General features: G+C 41.5%; 2 protein-coding genes across 8 annotated transcripts in view; one reads left to right on the forward strand and one right to left on the reverse strand.

Annotated features, from left to right (window-relative positions):
• Positions 1 to 264: 264 nt before the first annotated feature.
• CASP3 (caspase 3) lies at positions 265 to 21,889 on the reverse strand. 5 transcript variants are annotated; one of them, XM_032298766.1, is made up of 7 exons: positions 16,077 to 16,486; positions 10,533 to 10,600; positions 6,745 to 6,869; positions 3,736 to 3,864; positions 3,302 to 3,477; positions 2,886 to 3,006; positions 265 to 1,048 (listed from the first exon to the last, which is right to left on the reverse strand). In XM_032298766.1, the coding sequence occupies exons 1-7, from the start codon at positions 16,086 to 16,088 to the stop codon at positions 819 to 821; spliced, it is 861 nt and encodes a 286-aa protein (XP_032154657.1). In that variant the 5' UTR covers positions 16,089 to 16,486; the 3' UTR covers positions 265 to 818. The 5 variants fall into 5 exon arrangements, with proteins under 5 accessions (XP_032154657.1, XP_032154658.1, XP_032154660.1 ...); XM_032298767.1 differs by lacking the exon at positions 16,077 to 16,486 and adding an exon at positions 21,777 to 21,889 and having other exon boundaries at positions 341 to 1,048; XM_032298769.1 differs by lacking the exon at positions 16,077 to 16,486 and adding an exon at positions 17,497 to 21,416 and having other exon boundaries at positions 341 to 1,048.
• A 2,464-nt stretch (positions 21,890 to 24,353) lies between these two features.
• PRIMPOL (primase and DNA directed polymerase) overlaps positions 24,354 to 27,001 on the forward strand; it is a 34,968-nt gene continuing 32,320 nt past the window's right edge. For 2 of the 3 annotated variants that reach the window (XM_032298761.1, XM_032298764.1), the window contains exon 1: positions 24,354 to 24,493. The gene's annotated coding sequence lies outside the window, so the exon portion shown is untranslated. Of the gene's footprint in view, positions 24,501 to 25,044; positions 25,053 to 27,001 lie in introns of all 3 variants that reach the window. The other variant, XM_032298759.1, reaches the window with a different exon arrangement.

The following is a 27,001-nucleotide window of genomic DNA, read 5'->3' on the forward strand; positions in this document are numbered from 1 at the left end:
TTCAGATATATTGCTGGTATGTGAAGCTCAACTGATTTGCATAGGGACAAATCAGAAGGTATTTATGCTGGTAGATCAGCTGCATTATAGCACCTTCAGTTAAAACTCCACCCCTCTACCAATGTTATATTTTAGCCTTAAGAGTCAACTTTGTTTGCGCACACTTTCTCTCACAAAAAATATTTAGTGTCTCTCTCAATATTAAACATTATTATTAATGTTTAATATTAAACATTAATTTAATATCTCTCAATATTAAATTATTATTATTTTTTTTTTTACAACAAAGGGGTTTAGGACAAAAATCACAAAACCATTATCTCAGATAAATGGTCTAAAAATGCAGTTTTGACTCATGTTTGCCTATCAATTCTAAAAAAAAGGTTCACGCTTTTGAGTACTGCCCATAGATGACTAAGTTCTTCCACATCATTTCTATAGTTTCATAAAACTAGATTACACAGTCTTAAGTGGGAGGAATATCATAAAAAATTCATTACTTTTTCACAGTTACTTGAAAATTTATAGCATAGCATCACTATAACTTGCTAATCATGAAAGCTACAAATTAACAATCATTGCCTTTCATAATGACTGCACCAGTATCCATTTTTATTTATTTCTAATTAAATTCAATTGCAACTACCTGATTGTAAGTTTGAGGTAGCTTCATAGTGGATCTACCTGATGGAAGGAGTATGTCTCAAAGTACCCTCTGTAGCATGAAAGTAGGTTAAAATGAGAGAGAAATACAGTAGCAGGCATACTGTCTTCTCACTTGTCACACAAAGTAAAAAAACCACCAGCCAACCATTTCTTTACTGATAAAAATACAGTTCTTTTGTGAGCATGGAAACAATACATGGAATCTGTTTCTTTGCATGAAAGGTAGCATCAAAGGAAGAGGACTCAAATTCTGTTGCCACCTTTCGGTTAACCCGGGTCAGGATGTGCATAAACTCAAGCTTGTTGGCGTACTGTTTCAGCATGGCACACAGCGACTGGATGAACCAGGAGCCATCCCTTGAATTTCGCCAAGAATAATAACCTACGAGGCAAAATACAACCGACATACCATGGATAGTTGACATTAGTTGATTCTATAAATTATTACGTAGTCATACAGGCAAAAATAAGCACAAACTGATTAACTATACAAAGAAGAAAGACACCTTTGGTTTCAGAAGAAATGATGTTGAAGAAGGAAGAATGTGTGCTATGCATACACCCACCCCTGCTTTCAGCAAAGAAAGGGACCGGTGGACTAGCTTCACAAACACTGAATTATTGAAAGTTTTACTTTCTGGACTCCCCTTTCAATAGGCGAGAACAGCAAACATGAAACAGATAAGATGCAAAAGTGAAGATGCATAAAAAGGATCATTATAAATAACACAGTATTCCAATCACATTTCACCTTATTTTAATACTGACTTAGCCAAGAAATAAATTGCTTTCAGTGTCCTGTTTGTCTACAGAGCATCTGAATAAAGTATAATACACATATTCAAAAAGTCCAAAAAGGGAAAATAGTGTATTTATCATACTTTTTTTTTTTTTTAGGTTAACTGTTAGACCCATTGCCTTTAACTTAGAGGTACTTTGCTTAGGAAGATGCCTCGAGGATAAAAGAAACCACACTGCACATATTTTAAAATGCAACACTGCATAAAAATACATTTAGTTGGCTGGGCACGGTGGCTCATGCCTGTAATCCCAGCACTTTGGAAGGTCGAGGCAGGTGGATCGCCTTAGGTCAGAAGTTCGAGACCAGCCTCGCCAACATGGAAAAACCCCATCTCTACTAAAAATACAAAATTAGCCAGGTGTGGTGGCACATGCCTGTAATCCCAGTTAGTAAGGAGGCTGAGGCAGGAGAATCGCTTGAACCCTGGAGGCGGAGGTTGCAGTGAGATGAGACAGTGGCATTGCACTCCAGCCTGGGCAAGAAGAGCAAAACTCCATTTCAAAAAACAAAACAAAACAAAAAACATTTCCCATTTCCTTCAGGTGTCAAGCCCTCTGGCACCCTGAGTCAGCTGTATAAGTAAATGGTGGCATAATCAACAAATATTTATTTAGATGATGACATGTACAGCAGAACTGTAAAAAAGTGGAGATTAACAGCAGATTCATATATCATTTCTTACCTTCTCTATTATCTCCCACTCCACATCTATCCTCTCATATACTAGTCATGTTTATCTTTTTTATTTACTACCTTTCAAATAATTCCTGAGAAACATACTTTTCTTCTTCTTTAAGATGCAGGGAAGCTCTGTTTTGGCCTCTTGCCGTGTAATATTCTACCCGGTAAAAAGTCCAATGAATGACATTGCACTAGTCTACTCTGTGTATGCATATTTTCTTTCTTTTTTTTTGAGACGGAGTCTCACTCTGTCACCCAGGCTGGAGTGCAGTGGCGCCATGTTGGCTCACTGCAACCTCTACCTCCCAGGTTCAAGTGTTTCTCCTGCCTCAGCCTCCCGAGTAGCTGGGATTATAGGCACATGCCACCACACTCTGCTAATGTTTTTTGTATCTTTAGTAGAAACGGGGTTTCACATTGTTGGTCAGGCTGGTTTTGAATTCCTGATCTCAAGTGATCCACCCGCCTCGGCCTCCCAAAGTGCTAGAATTACAGGCATGAGCCACTGTACCCAGCTATGAATGCATATTTTCTAGCCAAACTTTTGCCTAAAGACACCTTTTTGAGACTTCTCTTTGATGAAGTTACCCTAAAATATAGATAAGTTTGTACCTTTAGGGATATTGAAATCTTGACAGTCTCTGAAACACACTCTTCATTGTATAATTCTATGATTAGTCACAGTAAAATTCATTTAAAATCCACATGTAACATTCATTATGTGTAAAGTTCTCACCAGGTGCTGTGGAGTATGCATACAAGAAGTCGGCCTCTACTGGTATTTTATGACATGCCATGTCATCATCAACACCGCTGTCTGTCTCAATGCCACAGTCCAGTTCTGTACCACGGCAGGCCTGGGTATTAGAAAATAAATATTTATTTATAAAAATTTGTATGTGCACATATAACTTATTTCTCAGAAATTGAAACGTTATGTAAAAATGGATGTTAATTATGTTGAGTCTTTTTGATATGTCAGTATAAAATTAAAATTAACTCCATATCTTTTAAGTGGTAGTTTAAGTAAATGAAAAGTAACAATAGTTTCTTAGCTTCAGGAAAAAACCACAAATCCTTTGGATAACTTACAATTGAGAAAATTAGCCCCTGATTAATCTTCAATAACCAAATCACTCAGTTATACATTACCTGAATAATGAAAAGTTTGGGTTTTCCAGTTAGACTTCTACAACAATCCCCTCTGAAAAAGCTTGTTATTTTTTTCAGGTCAACAGGTCCATTTGTTCCAAAAATTATTCCTTCTTCACCATGGCTCAGAAGCACGCAAACAAAACTGCTCCTTTTGCTGTGATCTTCTTTAGAAACTGAAAAGACATTTGCAAATAAAAGGAAAAAAATCCATGACTTTATTCAATAACTTCAGATATACTGTATGGGAATATGATGAACAGAATAAAACTAAGAGATCATCTTAACCTAACCTGGGCCTCAGCAACATATCTCAAAGGAAGTTGGCATAAATAACTTTTTTTTAACTTCTTACTAAAATAGGTAAGATTAGAATTACGTACAATTCCACAATTCTCATATTTTACAAGTTCACTCTTCTAATTGTTTCTTACCATTACACATCAATTCCACAATTTCTTCACGTGTAAGATCATTTTTATTCCTGACTTCATATTTCAAGTTCATGAATGTTTCCCTGAGGTTTGCTGCATCGACATCTGTACCAGACCGAGATGCCATTCCTTGGAACAGAAAGAATTACTTTTGATTGTATTGAAAACAAAGAATAACTACTTTGAAATGAAATGAACTACTCAGCAATTCAAAAGTCCACAATAATCTTCCTTTTAAATGGAAGAGAATTCTAACGATTTTGATCATGGTGACATAAAATCTCTTCAATTTTGTAGCTTATAAGATACTTCAAAATATAACCTTATTAGTCTTATATCCAAAATATCTTACACAGCTGTTTAGGTAGTAAAAAACAGAAACAACTTACATGTCTAACAATAGTGGTTTGGTTAGACAAGTTATACTCACTTATATAATGGGATATACTATGTTGTCATTTTTAAAGAGAAAATTTTGCCATGGGAGAATCATTGTTGAAAAAAATAAAACTAGGAAACAATATGATCCTATAATACATACATACATCTATTACACTCAGAGGAACTGCGTATCTTTGATTCTAACTTCCCAACAATTTGGAGATAGCATTATAACATTTATAGTGTCTTCAGGGAAAACCCCCAAATGTTATTACTGTTCATCAGATATTCTGCTATGGGTAATCTTTCATCCTTCCAATCACCAAGAGTTGTATTATTACTAGTTTCACTTGTGCAGATGTGGGACATGTAGTCAAGTCAACAAACTAGCCCAAAGTGACAAAGCTATGCTGGGCCTATATCATGGGCTCCTGGCCTTTCTACCACTCCTTTAAATAACCTTCCACATGAATGTACAGATTGACTGCATGATGCACTCACACTTCAAAACGCTAAAATGTTGGTAGGAAACACACTTCAGAATAGAGTAAATTTGGTGTGTATGAAAAAATACAACAAGTCTATATACATCTCCAAAATGTTGATTATCTCAACTGTGTGACAAGGTCACTGGCTTCTGGTGCTGGTGTGTTGGCTGCCTTTTTAAAAAAATCTTTTTGTTTTTTAGACAGGATCTTGCTCTGTGGGCCAGAGTACAGTGGTGCAACCACAGCTCACTGCAGCCTCGACCTTCCGGATTCAAGCTACCTTCCCACCTCAGCCTCCAGAGTAGTTGGGATCACAGTTGCACACTACCACACCCTGCTAACATTTTTCTATTTTTTGTAGAGATGGGATTTCCCAATGATGCCCAGACTGATCTTGAACTTTGATGCTTAAGGATCCTCCAGCCTTGGCCTCCCAAAGTGTTGTGATTACAGGCATCAGTCATGGCGCCTGGCCCACAGAGATCTCATGAGAACCTGATCTTTACATTGCAAACTACGAAAGGCACTCACTGAGGGCAAACCCAGATTGCTGGTCTAAATATGTGGGGGAGGTGATAGTGGTAGTGGAATGATATGCTTGTTTTTGGTTTTTTAAACAACAGATTCAAGTGCAAAATTCTACAGGAAGAAGGTATCCTCACTAGAAATGTGAGGCAGAATTATCTAGAAGTAAATTTTCACATATGCATAAAGCAAATGTAGACAAGGTGTTGTGTTTTTTAAGTTAATGGTTGAAGGTGGAATCTCAACTTATAGCCAAAAGCAGTAAAAGTGTGCCATTTAGAGCTCCATCTTCAGCTATTATCTCCTCGCTCCTTGTTACTAAGCTGACACAAACCCTGCCATCTTCCCAGTGTAATCTGGCTTCCTTTCATTTCCACCACCACTGATAGGTACTGTCCTAAATTAGATCTACTATAGCTTCTCTAACTAAAAATTGACTCTAATATGATTAATACGCCAATTCAAAGAATTATTACAGCATCAATTTAAAAGGGAAACAGGCATAATGTTCATTCATATAGTAAGTTATGCAAATTAAGTGAATGGTATATTTGGGGATGTATTATATAATCATTATAACATAAAAATTATACAGCAATATAAAAAGCTATTAGTGAAACAAGCAGAATACAACATTGCTTACATGTTATGAATAAAATCAAGCTTTAAAAAAACTGTCAAGAAAAAATATCAATACACCAAATGTTAATTAGCTTTTTTGGCATTGTGAAGGATTTTGTTATCTATATTTCTTAAAAAAAAATTATCAAATGTAGTACCACATTAGTTTCACATAGTACAGAAACCAAGAGGGGGATCTATCTGGTGATCAGGCCATGGTATATGTAAAGAGAGAAGTTTCAGTGGGAGAGACAGAAAACAGAAAAAGACTCGAGAAGGAATGGAAACAAGTGAAGAGCACAAGCTTAAACTACATGTTTTCAAAATTTAGGGAAGAAGGGAAGGAGATAAATATCAAAGGAATTAAAAGGAACCGGATAAAAGAAAGATCCTTCTGATGGGCAATCTCTGTCAGCTTCGTAGGTAAGAGAAGACAGGCAACAGAGCACATGAAGATACAAGGAAGTGAAGCAGAACAGAAGACGGATTCGACGCTTGCGCCGTGGAGCTGCGCAGGCTGAGCTCTGCCATCACACTACCTGTTCTGACTGTGCAAGGTTTAAAAACCTTTCAGAATTGAATTGTTTCTTTCCGGTTGTCATAAAATTAAATAAGGCAATGCTTGTGATATGTCTTGTAATTTCTGGGGAAACAATAAATACTACTACTCAGCTGTTTTTTGAAAACCTTCCATTGGGATCAAAGAGGGAGCAGAAAGATGAAAAAGTAGCAAAGACTGTGGAGAAGTCAGGACAGAAGAAGCTAAGCATGCAGACAGGAAGCCAGCTGTTGTGAGGGGAGACTGAAGTCGAGCAGAAGAGTGAAGAGTTCACAGCGTATCACAGGACCTGAAGGTCCTGCCCTATCTTTACGTCACAGCTAGTCTGTGTCACAGTTTAATGACTAATAATACCTCAATACTGCTTTTAATATTATAGCAAATGTAAATGGCACAAATATTTAAAAAGGATTAAAAATTATGTAAGATACATACCAGTGCTTTTATGAAAGTTCTTATTATTAATTATTATACATAAACCCATTTCAGGATAATCCATTTTATAACTGTTGTCCAGGGATATTCCAGAGTCCACTGATTTGCTTCCATGTATGATCTTTCTGTTTAAAAATCAAAGAATAGCTTTACAAAGGTAGAAATGACCATGCTTTCTGTTTACATTAGTGCAATTTTTATAACTCACAGTAACAGTTAACACTTGAATGTTATAAACCAGGCTGTCTTCATTACAATTTCACATCAACACATGTTACACATGAGCAAATGACCTGACATGAGGCTAAGTAATGTGCTGAAGGTTTTGCAAAGATTGTGCCACAGCCAAGAAGGAAGGAAAGTATCTGCTGGGCTTCAGAGTTCAGGCTTTTAGCTTCCATGTTTTACATTTTCCTCTAAATTCTTCAAAATTTCATCAAATACCTTTATAATTTAAAAATTACTTAACTTTGTGAAATATTTTATTCTTGGAGGTAAGAGTAAAATCTTAAAAGTTACCCTGACATGATGGGAAATCAACAAAATGTAAATATAACTCAAAGCACCGTATTTATCACAATTAATAAATTGTTCCTTAAATCCCATGAGGTAAACAAATTAGTAATTTATTAATATATAAAAACATTATTGTAAATAATGAAAATATCTAAGTCACTTATCTAAAAAAAACCCCTGGGATCTAGATAAAGGGGGGTCAGTATTTTTTTTTTTTTTTTTTTTGAGAGGGAGTCTTGCTCTGAAGCCCAGGCTGGAGTGCAGTGGTGCGATTCTGGCTCACTGCAACCTCTGCCTCCCCGGCCAGGTTTATAACCCAGGCTGGAGTGCAGCAGGGCGATCTGCGCTCACTGCAACCTCCGCCTCCCATGCCCGGTTCAAGCAAATCTCCTACGTCAGCCTCCCAAGTAGCTGGGATTACAGGTACGAGCCACCATGCCCGGCTAATTTTTGTATTTTTTAGTAGAGACGGAGTTTCACCATGTTGGCCAGTCTGGTCATGAATTCCTGACCTCATGATCCGCCCAGCTCAGATTCCCAAAGTGCTGGGATTATAGACGTGAGCCACCGTGCCCGGCCAGTAAACTTTTTTTTAATGGGCTAAATATTAAGTATTTTAGGCTTGTGGGTCATCTGGTCTCTGTTATAGCTACTAAATTCTATTTTTTTTCTGAGACATGGTCTAGCTCTGTCGCCCTAACTGGAGTGCAGTGGCGCCATCAGAGCTTGCTGCAGCCTTGAACTCTTCCCTTCCTCAGTGTTTCAAGTAGCTAGGACTACAGACAGGCAGTCCCCACCATGCCCAGCTAGTTTCTGTATTCTCTGTATTTTTTTTTTTTTTTTTTGTAGAAACAGGATCTCACTATGTTACCCAGGCTGGTCTTGAACTCTTGGCCTAAAGTGAAAGTGCTTAGATTACAGTTGTGAGCCACTGTACCTGGCCATAGCTATGCAATTTTGCTGGCGAAACTGACCTAGGACAATATGTAAGGGAATGGGTGTGCCTATATTCCAATAAAACTCGATAAAAATAGGCCTCAAGCTTGATCCCTGATCTAGACCAAGAGTCAGGAAAAAACACGTCTAGGAACAGCCAAATACTAATCCTTACAGTCCATATACCCATGCACTTAACCTTAGAGTATCTCACATTATACATAATTCTAAAAATACTGTTGGAAAAAGATTAAATGTAGTAAAAGAGTCAAGGTTAGAAAAGAGTTGTTATTTTTAACTAGAGGTGAAGAGCCTCACATTTACAGATTAAATCTGAATCCTGAAAGTGTGACTTGACCTTTAAGTCACACAGATAATGGATCATGGAACTATGATTCCCAGATCCTGATGCCCATTCCCTACTCACGCTGGCTGCCTCCTAAGGAGGTGGGTACTTTACAAACACAAGATAGCTAGTCCAAGAGGAGATGCTCCTGATAAAGGCACTGGCTCACATGCCTAGACTGCCCGAGGGCAGCTTATCACAGGATCAAAACAACCCTAACCTATCTGGGGCTCTCGTGCAACTTGTTATTGAAGTGATGTTCTGTATGACATGAAAAGGTGGTGCCATGCAGGGTGGTTCGTGCCTGTAATCCCAGCACTTTGGGAGGCTGAGGGAGGAAGATCCCTTGAGACCAGGAATTGGAGACCAGCCTGAGCAACACAACAAAACCCCCATCTCTACAAAAATAAAAAACAAAGTAACCAGGCATGGTGGCATATGCCTGTAGTCCTAGCTACTCAGGAGGATTACTGGAGCTCAGGAGTGCGGTGAGCCATGATCATGTCACTGTACTCTAGCCTGGGTGACAGAGCAAGACCCTGTCTCAAAAAATAAAGAAAGAAAAAAAAGTAGTAGGAAAATATGTAAATCACTTTTAAAGGACTTTTTAAAAAAAGATACAAGGTTGGCCGGGCACGGTGGCTCAAGCCTGTAATCCCAGCACTTTGGGAGGCCAAGGCGGGTGGATCACGAGGTCAAGAGATCAAGACCATCCTGGTCAACATGGTGAAACCCCGTCTGTACTAAAACTACAAAAAATTAGCTGGGCATGGTGGCACGTGCCTGTAGTCCCAGCTACTCAGGAGGCTGAGGCAGGAGAATTGCCTGAACCCAGGAGGCGGAGGTTGTGGTGAGCTGAGATCGTGCCACTGCACTCCAGCCTGGGTAACAAGAGCGAAACTCCATCTCAAAAAAAAAAAAAAGATACAGAGTCTTACTCTGTTGCCCAGGCTAGAGTGCAGTGGTGCAATTATAGTTCACTATATCCTCTGGTGCATAGCTACGACTGACTACAAGCACACACACCATGGTGGACTAACTGTTTTTATTTTTTGTAGAGACAGGGTCTCATTATGTTGCCCTGGTTGGTTTCAAACTCTCCATCTCAACTAATCCTCCTGCCACAGCTCCCAAGCAGCTGGGATTATAGGAGCAAGCCCCTACACTGGCTAAAATGATTTAAATAAAAAAAAACAACTCTCCAAAATGGGAATGCATTTCAAAAGTTTACTTTCTAGAAAAATTCCTTTGCTAAACAAAAATTGTGAATCTTTAATGGTAACTTGTTAATAGTATTTCTGTAATAATGTTTAGTAATAAAATTAGTTTGTAATTTCAAGGGCAGCTGAGAATAATAATACTGGGTTTCAGAAATAAACTTTCAGAATTTAAAGCATCATAAGAATTCCCAAATAAATAATAACAAACATGAATTAAAGAGAATTTGAGTTTTATCTTTTTCTATCTGCTAGTTATTGGAAGCATTAAGCAGAATATTCCAAAAAGACAAAGGAAAGGAAGGGTAAAATTCATCCATAACTAGGCAATTCCTCCCCAGACTGAAAATTAGCATTGCATTTTCGTCTTAAAAACTCATAAACAAGAGGTCAAAAAACTCCTCCCAAACCCAAAACCTCTAATCCTAATCCTATGGAGTGATTTGGGAGGGGGAGAAAGCACCCGACTTGGGAGTTCTGCCTCTCCTGTGGTGTCCTTTTGGTTCCAGGACTAGGTTTCTGACCATGGTAATAGGTTTTTCCTTTCATCTTCCCTTCAGTTCTGTGAAAGTTTTAGCTCCATTTTAAAGATGAGGTTGAGAAAGAAAAGTTAGTTTATGCAAAGCCACACAACTATCTGAGGCAGTAAGTCAGCTTAGTCTCTGGCCTGAAAGAGAGACCACTCTCTTTCTGAGCGCCCCATTCCTCAAGGTTTGTTGTTGTACAAACCCCAATCTTTCTCTGATTATATAGAATTCCACTGAAATACTCACGGTTCCGAATTTTTAATGGATTTTGAATCCACTGAGTTTTCAGTGTTCTCCATGGATACCTTTATTAACTAGAATATAAAGAAAATAGAAGTTAGTTAAAAAAATCAGTCATAAAACCACTGCATTAATTATCTCCATGATTATTTTTCCAAATTAATACCTCATTTTCACCTCTACTGTTAAAGCTTTCTGTGAGTCAGTTCTGGGGATAATGATTTTTTTGCAATGGTACATACAATTTAGCCTGTCTCTTTCCAATTGAGCTATAAATTATATATAGTGAATTATATAAGGCATATAGATAGAAAGTGTACACATAGATTTTTTATATTTATTTATCCTCATCAGATCAAGATATAGATTACAGTTTATTTCTTTTGTAAGATAACACATTGGGTCATTTCTAAGAATTGCAACTCAACACAGTTAAACCAAAAATAAAAAACTTCCCACCACAATGGTACAACTCACATAATACAATTCTACAATGCTTAGATTCCCAAGATACAGTATCAACATATTCCAAATCTCCATTAATCTTTATTCTTTTTTTTTTTTTCCTTTTGAGACAGGGTCTCACTCTGTCACCCAGGCGGGAGGGCAGTGACACAATCAGCTTCGACCTCCTGGGCTCAAATTCTCCCGCCTCAGCCTCCGGAGTAGCTGGGATTACAGGCGTGCACCACCATGTCCAGCTAATTTTTGTATTTTTTGTAGACATAGGGTCTTGCCGTGTTGCCCAGGCTGGTCTTGAACTCCTGGGTTTAAGCAATCTGTCCACCCAGAGCTCTTAAAGTGCTGGGATTAAGGTAAGAGCCACCAGTCCAGCTTAGTTTTTACTCTTAAACTGGATTTTGGAAGCAAAGCTTCTCATTTAGGGTAGTAAAATGGCCCAGGAAACCTAAAAGTAAAAACTACAGTTTCCGCTTTCATTCTTCCATCACACAATTATATCTCGCAAGGTGAACCAGTTCTTATCATCAAAGCAACTATCGCTTATTGAGCACTTAATATATACCAGGTACTTTGCAAGACATTCATTTTTAATCTTTTCAAATTTCTAAAAGTCAGGAAACCCAACCCTGGTGGTGAAGTGACTATTGATAGTCACAATCTAAGTGACAAGGCCCTCTTTCCACTCTACTATGTTGCCTCTAAAGAAGCCAGCTCCTTACCACTTTTCTATAGTTCTACCAGGTATTCTCTGGCTTTCTAGAAGCAAAGGTACTTTCCATGGCAATCTACCTCCCTAAATACAGAAAAACAAGAACAAAAAATCTTGACTGACCTTCTCCAGACTCTAGAAACCCTGGCAATGTCAAATATTCCTGTCAAAATACAACTTTTACCTCACTCCTATGATACAATCAGAAATACCAAAATCATATACAATCCTACAGCAGAACTTGCTCACCCACAAAAGCCTTCTAGAAAGTCCTAGGTAACTTTCCCCACTTTTTAAATTTTAATCTTTAAAACTGTGGTAAAATATACATAAAATTTACCATTTTTAAGTGTACAGTTCAGTGGCATTGAGTAGTCAGATTGTTGGAATCCATCACAGAACTTTTTTATCTTCCTAAACCGTACCAAGGTCCCCATTTTCAAGGTCAATTGGAAAACATAATTTCTTCCCTTCTATTAAGGTAAAGCTAAGCTCCTTTCTCCCCTTCCCCAAGTTTTGTGTGCACCCGTGGTGGGGAAAGGTGAAGAAATGAACACAGAGGAGAGCCAGAGTCATCATCTCAATTTAACCACAGGAGAGGGTGGTGTTGGACCTTCTCCAAGAGCCAGTCTATGTTCCACATTTCTATGAAGACTTTGCTTTTCTACCATCTTACTTCCTGTAGGCTTTCTGGAAAACCAAGGGAAGATGCGAGTACAACTGGGATAAATCATCTTTTAGTTTGTCAGTAAGCAAATACTTTGTGCCAGATATCATCCTGAGAAATACGATAGGGTGGAAGACAAGACAAAGTTCCTATCTTCCAGAAGCTCTTTCTTTAGATAGAGGAATAATTATACAGTAGCATACCTGTGAGATGGGGGTGGGAGGGAACCTCCCAAGTCCGCCAGTGGATGCTTGAAACTGAATACAGTACTGAACCCTATATACAGTACGTTTTTTCCTATACATACATACCTATGTGAAAGTTTAGTTTATAAATTGGGCGCAGAAAGAGATTAACAACAATAACTAATAAGGGTTAATTGAACATAAGCACTGCCATACCACGACAGTTGATCTGACAACCGATACAGCTAAGTGACCTGCCATTAGTCACTCAGTGCATATTACATATTAGTATGTCTTTACATATTAACATGTTTATTAATAGTGGCTTTCTCTGGGTGATGGCATTACTGACAACTTATTACTCTTTAACATTCTTCTATATCTTCTAATTATTCTATAACATCTGCATTTTTTAAAGTGAGAAAATAGTAACAAATATTATTTTATAAAACAATGTCAACAAAGGTGTGGATTATTCTAGCCATCTTCAACTCCTGGCCCTGTTTCAAGAGTGACAAAAATAGGGGTATTTTCCTATCAAAGTAGCCACCCTTCCTTGCCTATATAATGCTCAGTACCATGTTCCCATCTATCTGCCTTTCTCTTTTTCTTTCATATGTACAATAAGCATGTATTAGATACAAGGAAATCTCAAACTTCCTTGAACCATAAATGTCATAGAGACCAACTTGCCCCATGCACATCAATTCAAAGTGGACAGACCACAGACAAAATAATTAGCCACCTGTGGTTGAGAAACAAATTGTGGTTAACTTGATTAACTGAGAGAACAGTACAGGGTAGCCAACAAGTCTGGAAACAGGTGAACACATAATAGTTTATTGATACTGCATTATAATCCATGGTATCTTTGTTTCAAGACTTCATGGCCAATCTATAGAAAGTCTAAAGTGAGGCTGGGTGTGGTGGCTCAGGCCTGTCATCCCAGCACTTTGGGAGGCCGAGGTGGGCAGATCACAAGGTCAAAAGTTCAAGACCAGCCTGGCCAACATGGTGAAACCCTGTCTCTCCTAAAAACACAAAAATTAGCTGGGTGTGGTGATATGCGCCTGTAATCCCAGCTACTTGGGAGGCTGAGGCAGTAGAATTGCTTGAAGCTGGGAGGCAAAGGTTGCAGTGAGCGGAGATCGCGCCACTGCACTCCAGCCTGGGAGACAGAGCAAGACTCCATCTCAAAAAAAAGAGAAAGTCTAAAGTAAAAATCCAGTGGGCCTCATCAAAGATGTAGAGATTGCAAATAATGGGAAATGCGAATTAAAGCAACAATGAGATATCACTACACTTCTAGCAGAATGGTCAAAATGCAGAACACCATCAACACCAAATACTGGTGAGGATGTGGAGCAACAGGGATTCTCAATCACTGCTCGTGGAAATCCAAAATGGTACAGCCAACTTGGAAGACAGTTTGGCAGCTTCCTACAAAACTAAACATATTCTTACCATATGATCCAGCCATATGGTAAATACGCTCTTTGGTATTTACCCAAAGGAGCTGAAAACTTATGTTCACACAAAAGCCTGCACACAGATGTTTATAACAGTTTTATTCATAACTGTCAAAACTAGAAGCAACTAAGATGTCCTTCAGTAGGTGAATGAATAAACAAACTGTGGTATATCCAGAGAACAGAATATTATTCAGCGCTAAAAACAAAGCTAGCAAAGCCATGACAAGACATGTAGGACACTTCAAATGCATTATTACTAAATGAAAGAAGCCAGGCTGAAAAGACTGTATATACTCTACGATTCCAACTATCTGACAATCTGGAAAAGGCAAAACTATGGAGACAGTACAAAGATCAGTGTTTGCCAGTGGCTAGGAGGGAGGGAGACGGCAGAGAGAATTTTTTTTTTTTTTTGAGATGGAGTTCTGCTCTTGTTGCCCAGGCTGGAGTGCAGTGGCGAAATCTCGGCTCACTGCAACCTCTGCCTTCTGATTTCAAGTGATTCTCCTGCCTCAGCCTCCTGAGTAGCTGGGATTATAGGCACCGGTCACCAGGCCCAGCTAATTTTTGTATTTTTTTTTTTTTTTTGGAGACAGAGTTTCGCTCTTGTTACCCAGGCTGGAGTGCAATGGCGCGATCTCGGCTCACCGCAACCTCAACCTCCTGGGTTCAGGCGATTCTCTGCCTCAGCCTCCTGAGTAGCTAGAATTACAGGCACGGGCCACCATGCCCATCTAATTTTTTGTATTTTTAGTAGAGACGGGGTTTCACCATGTTGACCAGGATGGTCTCGATCTCTTGACCTCATGATCCACCCGCCTCAGCCTCCCAAAGTGCTGGGATTACAGGTGTGAGCCACCACACCCGGCAATTTTTGTATTTTTAAGAGACAGGGTTTCACCATGTTGGCCAGGCCAGGTCTCAAACTCCCGACCTAGTGATCTACCTGCCTCAGCCCCCCAAAGTGTTGGGATTACAGGTGTGGGCCACTGTGCCTGGCCAGCACAGAGAATTTTTAAGGCAGTGAAACTACTCTGTGTGACACTATAATGGTGGATGCCAAGTCAATGTAAATTTGTCCAAACCCACAGGATAAACAGCATCAATAGTGAACTTTATTGTGAAAGGTGGAGTTTGGGTGAGGATGATGTGTCACTGTAGGTTCCTCTGTAAGAATCTACCCCTCTGGTGCAGGATGTTGAAAATGCGGGAGGCTATGCATGTGTGGGGGCAGGTGGGATATGGGATATCTCTGTACGTTCTCAATTTGCTTTGAACTTAAAACTGCTCTAAAAATGAAGTCTAATTAAAAAACTGGGAAATAAGACTTAATAACTTCTGAAGCTGAACCTGGAGCTCCTGGCAGTATCCCCTCTAACCCCCCCCACCCCCGTCTGCCTCAAATTGGCTCTCTGAATGCATTTGCCAAATGCAGGGTTCACAGTCTGTGCTCAGAAACCCCTAAATGCTGATCAGCTTCTACAGACAACCAAGGCCCTAAAGATCTCTTTTGAATATTTCTGCAAACAGTCTAGTAACTCTTATACTAAAATACTGATTTTTAATAAACTTGTGTTTTTTTGCCAGCAATGAAACTGTGGAATAAAATTAATTCTCTCCTTGTGACTGGTATGGAAACTTTAGATAGTGACCAGCTTTTCAAAGTCCTATAATATTTACTTCTTGGCTCAGACCAATATAAAATCTCCTGTAAATATTAAGGTGACTTTACTTAAAAGTCATTTTCTTTCTATACATCAAGTCAATTAAGTCAAAAAATTCAGAGAGACCAATCAATATAAATAACCATAAATTAATCATTTCTGATATTAGACACAACAAATAATTTTGTTTTAGTAAGAGAATCATTGGCTGAAAGAAAAAAATTCTTCTATAACAGGATTTAAAATATTGTCTGTTTGAAAAAAATTTCTCAGGAACAAATACTATGGTGTACTTCATTAACTTCATTATTATCTGAACAATATTGCCTCAGTTATCAGTTTATTTTGATATACTTCTAAAAATTTATATGATGATAAATGAAATCCTTACAGCATCCGACATGTGCACGTTTACTCTTTACTTATCATCATCTGTTGTTTCCACACGAAAGCACCAAATTCACACTCCCAGGAGCAGAGCTTTGGTTCCAACAAAACTCACTGAAGTGCTGCTTAGCATGACCTCACCTCCATTAGCTAATGCCCAGCTGAATACAAATTATTCTGAGGATGGTGAGCTCATCTAAGGATAAAAGATCTTATCCTAAGGGAAATATTCACTGCTTTAAATGAAAACAGGAATTTAGGCTCTTATAACCTTTTTATTTGACAAAACATAAATAGGAATAGGGGTTTAAAAAATTTATCCTGGCATAGCAATGGACTTAACACAAATTGTTTCTTACTGGGTTGATTAATTAATTCTTAATCAATTATTTTCATCAATTCAGGATGCTGTTGATAAGAAAGGAAATTTCTTTTTTTTTTTGAGACGGAGTTTCACTCATGTTACCCAGGCTGGAGTGCAATGGCGCAATCTCGGCTCACTGCAACCTCCGCCTCCTGGGTTCAGGCAATTCTCCTGCCTCAGCTTCCTGAGTCGCTGGGATTACAGGCACGCACCACCATGCCCAGCTAATTTTTTGTATTTTTAATAGAGACGGGGTTTCACCATGTTGACCAGGATGGTCTCGATCTCTTGACCTCGTGATCCACCCGCCTCGGCCTCCCAAAGTGCTGGGATTACAGGCTTGAGCCACCGCGCCCGGCCAAGAAAGGAAATTTCTAAACACATATGTTTATGGCAAAGTTCTCAGCAGACCAACTGACATTACATGGAAACCTGGAACTCCGGTCTCAGAATCACTTTGCTAATTCCTGGATCCCTTAACACTTGCCACCAACGCTATTAACAGTCAGGCTTTCAAACATTAAAAAATGTTGTCAGTATAAATTTATTTCACTCTAAAACAGATATTTTTTTTTTTTTTTTTGTGTTTTCCTACACAAGCAAAAAACTGGAATGTTCTCCCTATTTACATGGTGGTTAGCCAACTACTTATTATAATAATGAAGCAAAGCAGAATACACCATCTATAGCATTAAGGCAGAGAAATGAAAATTAATTTCTAAAGTGAAATTTCTATATTAAGCTACAAATCATCAATAATTTGAAATAACCTGTTATTAAAGAGTGAATGTGTGAAAGTGTGCGTTGGTAGGAATTCAAAAGGAGATGTTAAATTAGGATTGCCAGTTTTAGAGATTCTTAATCAGCTAACAGTTACTGGTTATTAGAGTGTTGCTGGTTCCTATCCTACAGGGAAACTCTGAGGTAAGAAATAAAATCTGCTCTCTGCCCTAAGGGTTTTTAATTCTCAAAGTGAGACCTAAAAACCAACTCAGTTAATTTCTGAATCAGGTCCATGAATATAAATGCTTTTAAGAAACATTTACTAGCAAAGATTTACCAAAACAGTAGCCAAAGGAAGAACAGTCCTGCATGTGACGGCAAAGGTGTGTGTAAAGCACTGTGTGATGACTGTCACTCTTACTGCTGGCTCATACAGACTAGGTACTAAACTCAAAAGTACAAGCTATTTTTCATGAGTCCTCCCAATGACACACTCTGAGGCATAAGGATCCCCACTGCAGAGTTGTTCAGGTGACCGAGGCTAAGAGGAGTTAAGGAACTTTAAAGTGGCACAGGCAGGATTCAAACTAGGATCTTCCCAACTCAAGATGGCAGACTCTGACTATTCTATAGGCAGTTTAGCACTATGTAGGAGTGATAATGCTTAATTTCAGGGAAGGAAACAAAACCCCAAAATCTCAGAAGCTTTAAATAAGACAAAAAACATAAATAATATGATAGCAAGTTACTGCAGAGGTACCAAAATAACATAATGCACTGAATTCTAATGAATGAAAAAAATGGCAAAAACAATTACGGCATTTCTGATACCACTAGGTAGTTTACTTCTATTTTTCCTTTCTTTCTTCTTTTTAAATTTAACAAACCTTGCATGTGACATTCGATTTACTTCTAAAGTGAAATAGGCCAGACACGGTGGCTTGGACCTGTAATCCCAGTACTTTGGGAGGCCAAGGTGGGAGGACTGCTTGAGGTCATGTGTTTGAGACCAGTCTGGGCAACACGGAGAGACCCCATCTCTACAAAAAAGTAAAAAAAAGTAGATTGGCATTGTGGCACACACCTGTAGTCCGAGCTACTCAGGAGGCTGAGGCAAGAGGATGGCATGAGCATAGGAGTTGGAGGCTGCAGTGAGCTATGATCGCACCACCGCACTTGAGCCTCTAAAAATAATAAAAGTTAAATTACTGTTTTATGTTCAGCTTTCAGTATAAGTCATTAAGACATATTTCCTGTAACTCTGTTTTCCTCCAAAAGAAAAGTGAAGCCTGTCCAGTAGGATTTCTGGGGAAACTACACTTCTGTCAAACAACTTGAAAAATATCCGGCTTATATTTATCAACTGTCAGAGAGGACAAAGTCTCAAAGGCAGTCACATTCCCAGATTTAGCAAACGAAACAGAAAGAACATCTGTTTCACAATTGTTTGGGCAAGAAAAGACTTCAGTTGTAATGTAATAAAACCAGAGGTTTTATCAAAATCTTTTCCCATCTGGTCTCTGAATTCATTTGGGTACATATAAGAATTAGCAAACTGGCTATTGTCATTGGGCCTGGTGAAGCCAATCTTTTAATATTTATTGTGTAGTTAAGGTAAAAATATGAGAACAGGAATGTAAAATCAAATACACAATAAATCTAAACAAGTTTCCATTGTACTATACAAACAAATAAACCATCCTTTCCTTTTCTCTGGCATGGGCCAAGTGAGCAGGAAGACAGCATAGAGCACTCCCCACTATTCAAAGCCTATGACACCAGACAGAAAGAATGGCACTTACTATGTGCAAAAGATCTGTCTTCCCTTTGCCAAAGGAAGTCCTTTTGGATGGCCAAAAGGAGAAAATGGGAAAGCCTTCACAGATCTGAATAATCTGTATAAGTGTAAAATGGAGGATCTCAGATGCCTTTTTATAAAAATTACAGGTAACTTTAAAGCCTCACCACTCCCACCAAGAACCACTACTTTGCAGAATCAGATTCAGGTTTAAAACCACTTGAAGAAATCCTGCTGTCTGGAAGATGAAACTGCCAAAAGTCAGATTCAGTAGCATTTATTCATTTGATATTTGGACCATAACAATTTACTGAACACCAACTGTGTGCAGAGTACCATACTGGACCCTGAGTGTATCAAGCAGTGGAAGAGACAAACCCCATCCCTCTGCAGCGCTTATACCAATGCTCGCTGGTATTCAAAAGTGGTTTAACAAGGCAGATGCCCGATGGTGTCCAATACATACCAGGTAGCTTTATCTCATTATGGTAATACAAAGAAGCTCTACAGGCAACATGTGAAGGCAAGAACAAAACATGCAGAGAAAGAACATTATATAAATCTAAGAATTCCCACATCTTTCTCTGGGCCAGAACACCAGTGTTTCCTATCTTTCGGGTAGAGCTTAAAGATCTAATAGTAGGCACCAGAAGAAATGTAATATATCATTCATGACAATAAAGACTGCTTTGTAGGGGTATGAAGCAGTGGGAGATTGTGTTAAATTAGGTTTGAAAGCAAAACAGTAAAGAAGCATTATAATTGCCTATATCAGATGCCAGTCTCTTCAAATGGCAAGAGGCAAGGCCTTTTTTCAGGATAGCAAAAGCAAATCTGATTTAACTAGGTACAATGTCGAATGTCCGTTACTTTGAACAGGTTTTATTGCCATACTCCAATAAACTTTTCGTCCCTTCATTCAAAAACATTTTCACTTTCAAAAACCTTCTTTGGCAAAAAGACAAAGCAAAACCAGAGTTCAAGCATCGGGCTGTGACAGGGATGATTTAAGCTTTACGTTTCATTTGTAGAGATCATGTAACCACAGCACGCACATTCGCAGTGGCTGAGCCCATTTTGATAGAGTGTGGTCTAACCACCTTGCCTGGCCCTCCTTCTGCTATCTTGCAGGGTTACACTGTTACAATGACTCCATATGTCACCTCTACCATTTCTTTTCTAATTATAATTTGCTAAACAATCCTAAATCAGGTCTACTTTTTCTAGATAGGGCATAATAGTAAAAACACAAATGGATGGGCATTTACTGTGCTGTGCCATGCCCCACATTTGGGAAAAGACACTAAGGAACACCCAGATAAACCAAGTCTGTCCCTCATGGAGTTTGCTTACAAATGCAGCAGGAAAGACAGTAAACAAGCATCTGCAAAGGATATGACACATCTCTCTTAGGAAAAGCTGGCTGCAGAAAGAACACATTATAGAAAGATTTAACCTTGAACTGTCTAATGAAAACAGAAATCTAAGTAGGAGCTCTTCTAAGCAAACGTGATGGAGGGAGAAAGGGAACGCAGAGGTGTCACAGGTGGAGCTAGGTATGAAGATCAGCACGGCTGTGCGGAAAGTGAATCGGTGCTAAAGATAAGGCGGGGGAGGATGCTCGGACCCAACACGTGCTGAGGTTTGTTAGCCATGTTAAGTGCTGGGTTTAACCTAAGGGCAAAGCACGAGCTTTCTAGACTTTCATTCATAAGGATCCCTCTGCCTGTGCTGAAATAAATAGACTGCAAAGGAGCAGGCGGGTCTGGAAGTGGGGAGACCAGGGAAGAGGCTGCCGTGGTCAGGCGGCTGAAATCAGAAACGGAGAGATGTGGACAGATCTGGTAGACATTCACGAGGTCGACAAGGCTTGGTGACGAAGTGGGAAAGAAGCAGATGGGCGAGAGGGGGCTAAGAAGGATGTTTTCTACTTTCCTGCTTGGGTGCCACTTACTGAGAATGGAAGAGGCAGGTGCAGAGCACCGCCATTGAAACCCAGAGCGCCGAGGGTGAGCAGGGCTCGCTAACTTCTCGCGGCCTGGGGTTTCAAGGAGGCACCACCGACTGTGGCCACGGATACACAGCGACAGATATGAGCTGCGAGCACTCACGAAGCTCTGCAGGGCCGAAAAGGAATTGGAGTTTCAACCCTGCAACGACCTCCATGGAAGGGCTAAACCACAGTCAACCCGGGATAGTCCAGGCCCCAGACGTGGGAGGCAGCAGAGACCGAACCCTCGTCCCAAGCAGGGAGGATCAGCCCGAGGGCCAGAAGCTCAGTCCGCACCCGGCCGCCCCAGCCCTGGCAGCGCCCCTTCCCGGGGCCACTCCTCCGCCGGCGGTAGCGCTGTCCCTTCTCCTGCCGCCTGGCCCGGCCTCCGGCTCCCGGCCCAATCGCTAGGCCTCCCGCCCTCAGAGCTCGGTGTCCCGTGCCCAACCTCCCGGCCCCGGGCTCGGTTCCTCCCGCTGCCTGGCATCCTCCGCCCAGGTCTCCCGCTGCCTGGCATTCCCGGCTCGGTTCCCCGGCCCGGCCTCCCGCTGCCTGGCATTCCCCGCTCCGGCCCAGCCTCCCGCCTCCGGCCAGGTCTCCCGCTCCGGCCCAGCCTCCCGCCCCGGGCCAGGTCTCCCGCACCGCGGGCTTCAGTGCTCGCCTCCGCCTCAGATGAGGTGGCAAAACAAAGGCTCCACCACCCAGACCGTGCCCATCTCAGTCTCCCGCATAGCTGCCGAGCCGGGCGGGTCCCGGGGCGGGCGCTGGGCCTGGGAGGACGCAGGGAGCAGGCGCAGGACTGACGGCCCGGGGCGAGGGCAGCACTCACCGCACAGCGTCCCCAAACCCTCCACAGCCGCCTCACAGACACCCGCCAGGCTCCGCGTCTGCTCGGCTTCCGCAGCCCGCGGCCAGGAGTTGTGAGCTCCAGGGACAGCCCCGCCCCCGGCCCGCCCCTCTCGGCCCCGCGCGTCCCCGAGCTCCCGCCTTGCGGCGCGTCCCCGAGCTCCCGCCCACCCGAGAACCCCGCCCCCGGCTAGGCCCTGCGCGCCGCCCGCCTTTCCTGCCCGCTAGCCGGCGGCGGCACGCCCCGCCCCCGGGTCCCGCCCCCGCCCTCACGCTCTGGTCCCGTCCCGAGGCCCCGCCCAGACCCCGCCCCCAAGGCCGCCCCGCGCCCCGCCCCCGCCCCCCGCCCTCACGCTCTGGTCCCGTCCCGAGGCCCCGCCCCCACGGCCGGGCCGGGCGCCCCCGCTCGGGATTTGAAATCTTGGTCTTCCCGAGAGCCTGCGGGCGTCCGCTCCCAGCGCGAGATTCTGGAGATAAACTGAGGGAAACCTGGAAACTGCGCCGGGCCCAAGGGGTACCTAGTAGGGAGACAAGGCCAGGCCTGCTGCCCAGTGTGAGCTCCGGGAAGAAGAGGGGCACGCCGAGAGCCCGCCGGTAATTTGTGTCTCTCCTCCAGTGGCCCGAGGCCTTTCCTTCGGTTACCCCCGGGTCCCTCTTCCTAATCCCTAACCTCCTGTCACCAGGGTGCCAGGCTAGAAATAACCAGGCCCACGCATGCTGTGTGTTTCCACCATGTCAGGCTTCTGTTGACGCTCTTTCAATCAAAAGCCACGAGCTGCGTGGAGTTCCCCAGGACTCAGTTCTCAGCACTTCCTGGTCACTGGGTAGTCCGTCTGGACACGCAGGTTCAAGCCCCTCCACCAGCACGTAGTGCTGCAGACGGTAGGTACTCAGCATATAAATGTTACGAGTTAAGCATCCCACAACAAACAAAGTGGCATTTAACCCTAGGAAAAAGATAGGACAAAGAGAGGAACGAACCAGGCCAGAGTGAACAAGAGAAAGGCCTGCTTTGGGCCCAGAGGTCCTTCTGCAGTTAAAATGGCTGTTTGGAGCTGCCGAAGGCCTCTTTTTGTGTTTTTCTTTTTCTTTTTTTGAGATGGAGTCTCCTTATTGCCCAGGCTGGAGTGCAGTGGCGTGATCTCGGCTCACTGCAACCTCCGCCTCCCGGGTTCACGTGATTCTCCTGCCTGAGTCTCCCAGCAGCTGGGATTACAGGCACGCGCCACCTGGCCCGGCTGATTTTGTAATTTTAGCAGAGAGGGGCGGTTTCACCTTGTTGGTCAGGCTGATCTCGAACTCCTAACCGCAGGTGATCCGCCCTCCTTGGCCTCCCAAAGTGCTGGGCCAGGCCTCGTCTTTTGTAGTCAGAGTCCTGTGGTGAGAACTGATAGTAGAAGAGGGTGTTTGTGTCCTTACCTGATTGGATGCAGACTATTTTTTATTTATTAAACAAAATATAGTATCCTTGTTGGCAAATGCCTTATGAAATATAACATGGAGTCTTTTCCTAAGATGGAGTTATTAACAGTTATTAGTTATTAATAGTCAGGGGTGTGTTATACACTGCCCTGCCGACCCCATTCCTATTTTGGGTCATGAACGCATTTTAGATCCTGAAGCAAAGTGAATTGTTTTCGCAGAAGAATTCATCAACACATGTGAGCTCGGCATTCTGCATCAGATTTCAAAAGGTTCTTGACATTCTGAAGTCAGGTCAGGGATAGACTGTTCCTAACACTTGTGCCTATTCGAGTTTAGGGACTGTACTCTGCACAGAAATATGCTTAGTTTTTTATATGGTTACCACTTGCTGAGAGTTTATTGCATGCTCTTAGATTTTCATAATACATTTGCTTGTTTCATCCTTTCAGCAATCCCTCGGGGTAGGAATTCCAATCCCTACCTGGGTTTAAAGTGGTTGCTAAAAAGAGAGTCACAGGAGTTAAACTCAGATCCTACAAATAAGACTTAAGCCTTTCTTTATCCGTCCCGAATTGAGCGAACACTAATATTTGACAGTCCTTTCTCTGCCTCAGTAAAACTGAGAAATAAGACCCACTCCCAACCCTATCAGTGGCTCTGTGGGGCAGTACTTTGCAAATTACTGGGGACTAGTGTGGTTGAACTAGTCCTTAACCTATTGCGATGCCCAAACCCCTTCCTGTGCTAAACTTTCTTCCCAAAATGAGCGAGCATCAGCAGCAATTTTCAGGTTTCTTTAAGTTACACTACTTTAGTCTACAAACTTTTTTTTTTTTCTTGAGACGGAGTTTCCCTCATGTTGCCCAGGCTGGAGTGCAGTATCATAACCTTAGCTCACTGCAACCTCTACCTCCCAGATTCAAGCAATTCTCCTGCCTTGGCCTCCCGAGTAGCTGGGCATATAGGCACCTGCCACTATGTTCAGCTAATTTTTGTGTTTTTAGTAGAGATAAGGTTTCACTATGTTGGGCAGGCTGGTCTCCACCTCGTGACCTCAGATGATCCAACCACCTCGGCCTCCCATGGTGCTGGGATTACAGGCGTGAGCCACTGCTCCGGCGTCAAACATTTTAATTATAGCAAAACAGCAGGCTGGAAGCAATGTCTTCTGGCTGAACACAGTAATTTCTCTTTACAGAGGTGTCCCAGAGGTGACTCAGCTGATCTAGAACTGGAAGGGAAATAATTTGGGAAAGGGGATATGGGGCATTCCAGGTGAGAGAAATGTGTACCAGGGGGGTTTCTGGAGTGGTTCCGTAGAAAGGAGAGTTCATTATCAATTTATTTGGTGAGGTGGTGGAAGAGTAAGAAATGAAATAGGTAAATGATTTAGGGCCAGCTTCTGGAGGGGAGTTTAGATTTCATCAGGTTAGTTTACCTGTGTGAGCTGAATGTTGCTATGAATCATTATCCCTGTGAAAAGTGATGGAAATGGTTTTAAGGGTGATTGGTCTGGCAGTTATGCTCTTTGGTTGGGAGATCCTGTGGGGAGGGTAGAAAGGAACTGGAAAAGCACAATATATGGCTGTGTGTTTTCTTACCCCTTACAAGAGAATTTTGGGAAATTTAAAATGAGTTACTTCTGCTCAAGCATAGAAAAGCAAAATGACTGAAGTGGGAGAAAAAAGAAAATCCAGTCACTTATACTTAATTTCTTAAGGTGTTATTCATCCAGAAAGTGAACTTATAGAATAATATCTTTGTAATTGCTTTTTGATTACATACTTTATGATAAATACTTTAGCAGTGGGACAAATTGTATGAATGCATTCCAAGAGGCTAGAAAAGGGATTAAGAAAACATTGTAAAACACCAAAATGTTACTAAGTAGTAGAGCTAGGGTATTGGTAGAAAACACAAAATACTGATGAATCTAATTTCAGGGTAGAGAGAGAAGTCGGAATTGGGGACGAGGAATTGACCAGTGACGAGAAAAAAAGAAAAGGAGGGAGGGAGGAAGGAAGGAAGGGGGGAAGGATGAGAGGAAGCAGGGAAGGAAGGGAGGAAGGAAGGAGGGAAGGAAAGAAGGAGAGAGAGAAAGAAAGAAACTGGGAGGGCTGGGCATGGTGGCTCACGCCTGTAATCACAACACTTTGGGAGGCTGAGGCAGGAAGGTCACCTGAGGTCAGGAATTTGAGACCATCCTGACCAATATGATGAAACCCCGTCTCTACTAAAAATACAGAACTAGCTGGGCATGGTGACGGGCGCCTATAATCCCAGCTGCTCGGGGGCTGAGAGAGGAGAATCGCTTGAACCTGGAAGGTAAAGGTTGCAGTGAGCCAAGACTGCACCACTGCACTCCAGCCTGGGCAACAAGAGCAAAACTCCATCTCAAAAAAAAAAAAAAAGAAACTGGAAGGACCAGCCAAGAAAAAACAAGGGCAAGGCCGGCTTCAGGTCCCCCCCAAAAACAGTAAATATGAAGCATGCGCCCCCTCCTTCAGCTTCTCCTGGGAGCCAGGCCATCAAATGTCACAGCTGGGCAAGTCTGGGCATAAATGCAGGGCAGCTGGGGCTACTTAGGTCTGTGCCATCTCTCCTCTTCCATTCCATACCTGTTGTCTCTTCTCCCACTGTAGTTACCTGAAAAGGACTAACATAGCCATTAGATTTCTAGCTCGACCGATTTTTCAGTTGAAAAATCGGTATCAAACATGCTTAATAATCAAACATGGTTAAAAAACATTGTGTGCAATGTTAAGAAGTAAATAATAGAAACTCTTTGAGCCCAATCTTTTAAAATACAATAAATGTTTTCCTTTGGAACTTGGAAACTATTACCAAAAATAATTCAGTCCCTGGGCAGAAAGGAGCTTTGATACACAATTATGTAAAAGACAACACTCTTTTGCCACAGGGAATTAAAAGCATTACTAATATGGTGACACACTCCCCCGGAGGGGAGGGGTGGGGAATGTGGTAGTCCAAACCAGAATGCCAGATGCCTCCCTGTTCTCCATTTCATTTGCTTTTTGTAACTCAACCCTCCTGCTGGTCTAGACAAAGCCCCAGTTGTCTTCTGATGCTCACCCACCTGTTAAAATTTTCAAGCTGTGTAGACGTGAAGGGGCATGATATATACTGAACTTCTTTCTTCTTCTGTTGACTCTCATGGTTTCCCCAGTTCAGTGAGTCTTAAAATGTTTTTTCACTGTGATTCCATGATGTTCATGTATGACATACTCCCACGGTCCTACCAAGATTTTTACAAAATCAAAACAATTTTTCCTGATAAAGTTTCAGTGTCCCTAAGTATGAACACCACATAGTCATTTGTAGTCAGTTACTGGTTAGATACTAGCTGGAAGCAGATGTGATTGCATTCTGTATTTATTTTCTTCACTAATAATCAATGGACTTTGTTAAAAGTTAGTTTCATAATAGAAAGCCAGTTTCTCAATTAGGTTTATCTAAGTGTAGTAGATTTTTATCTGTATGTGAAGCAGATCAAAGTAACTGAATACTCAGAATCTAGCAATAAGGAGCCATATCACTTTGTATTGACAAGTTGAAGCAGTTTTTAAAAAAACGGCTTCATCCCCTCAATCTAGTGAATTGATAGTTTTCCTAAGCATATCTGTTATGAAATTTACATGAATATATTTAGAATTATATTTCTGTTTCCTACTTTATAGTTTTATGTGGATTAGGTATAACTGAGAGAATAATCTTTCTTAGGTCTGTTATGATTGATGTCAAATTTGAAATCTGTGGATAATA

The sequence above is a fragment of the Sapajus apella genome, unplaced genomic scaffold (assembly GCF_009761245.1).
Source record: "Sapajus apella isolate SASKATOON/1434 unplaced genomic scaffold, GSC_monkey_1.0 scaffold39, whole genome shotgun sequence".
NCBI lineage: Eukaryota > Metazoa > Chordata > Mammalia > Primates > Cebidae > Sapajus > Sapajus apella.

Excerpts from the sequence above, each read along its gene's own strand:
- CASP3 (XM_032298766.1), bottom strand. Across the intron at positions 3,865-6,744 it reads GAACTTTCATAAAAGCACTG|GAATGGCATCTCGGTCTGGT; the intron begins GTATGTATCTTA and ends TTCTGTTCCAAG. Across the intron at positions 3,007-3,301 it reads CCAAACTTTTCATTATTCAG|GCCTGCCGTGGTACAGAACT; the intron begins GTAATGTATAAC and ends TCTAATACCCAG.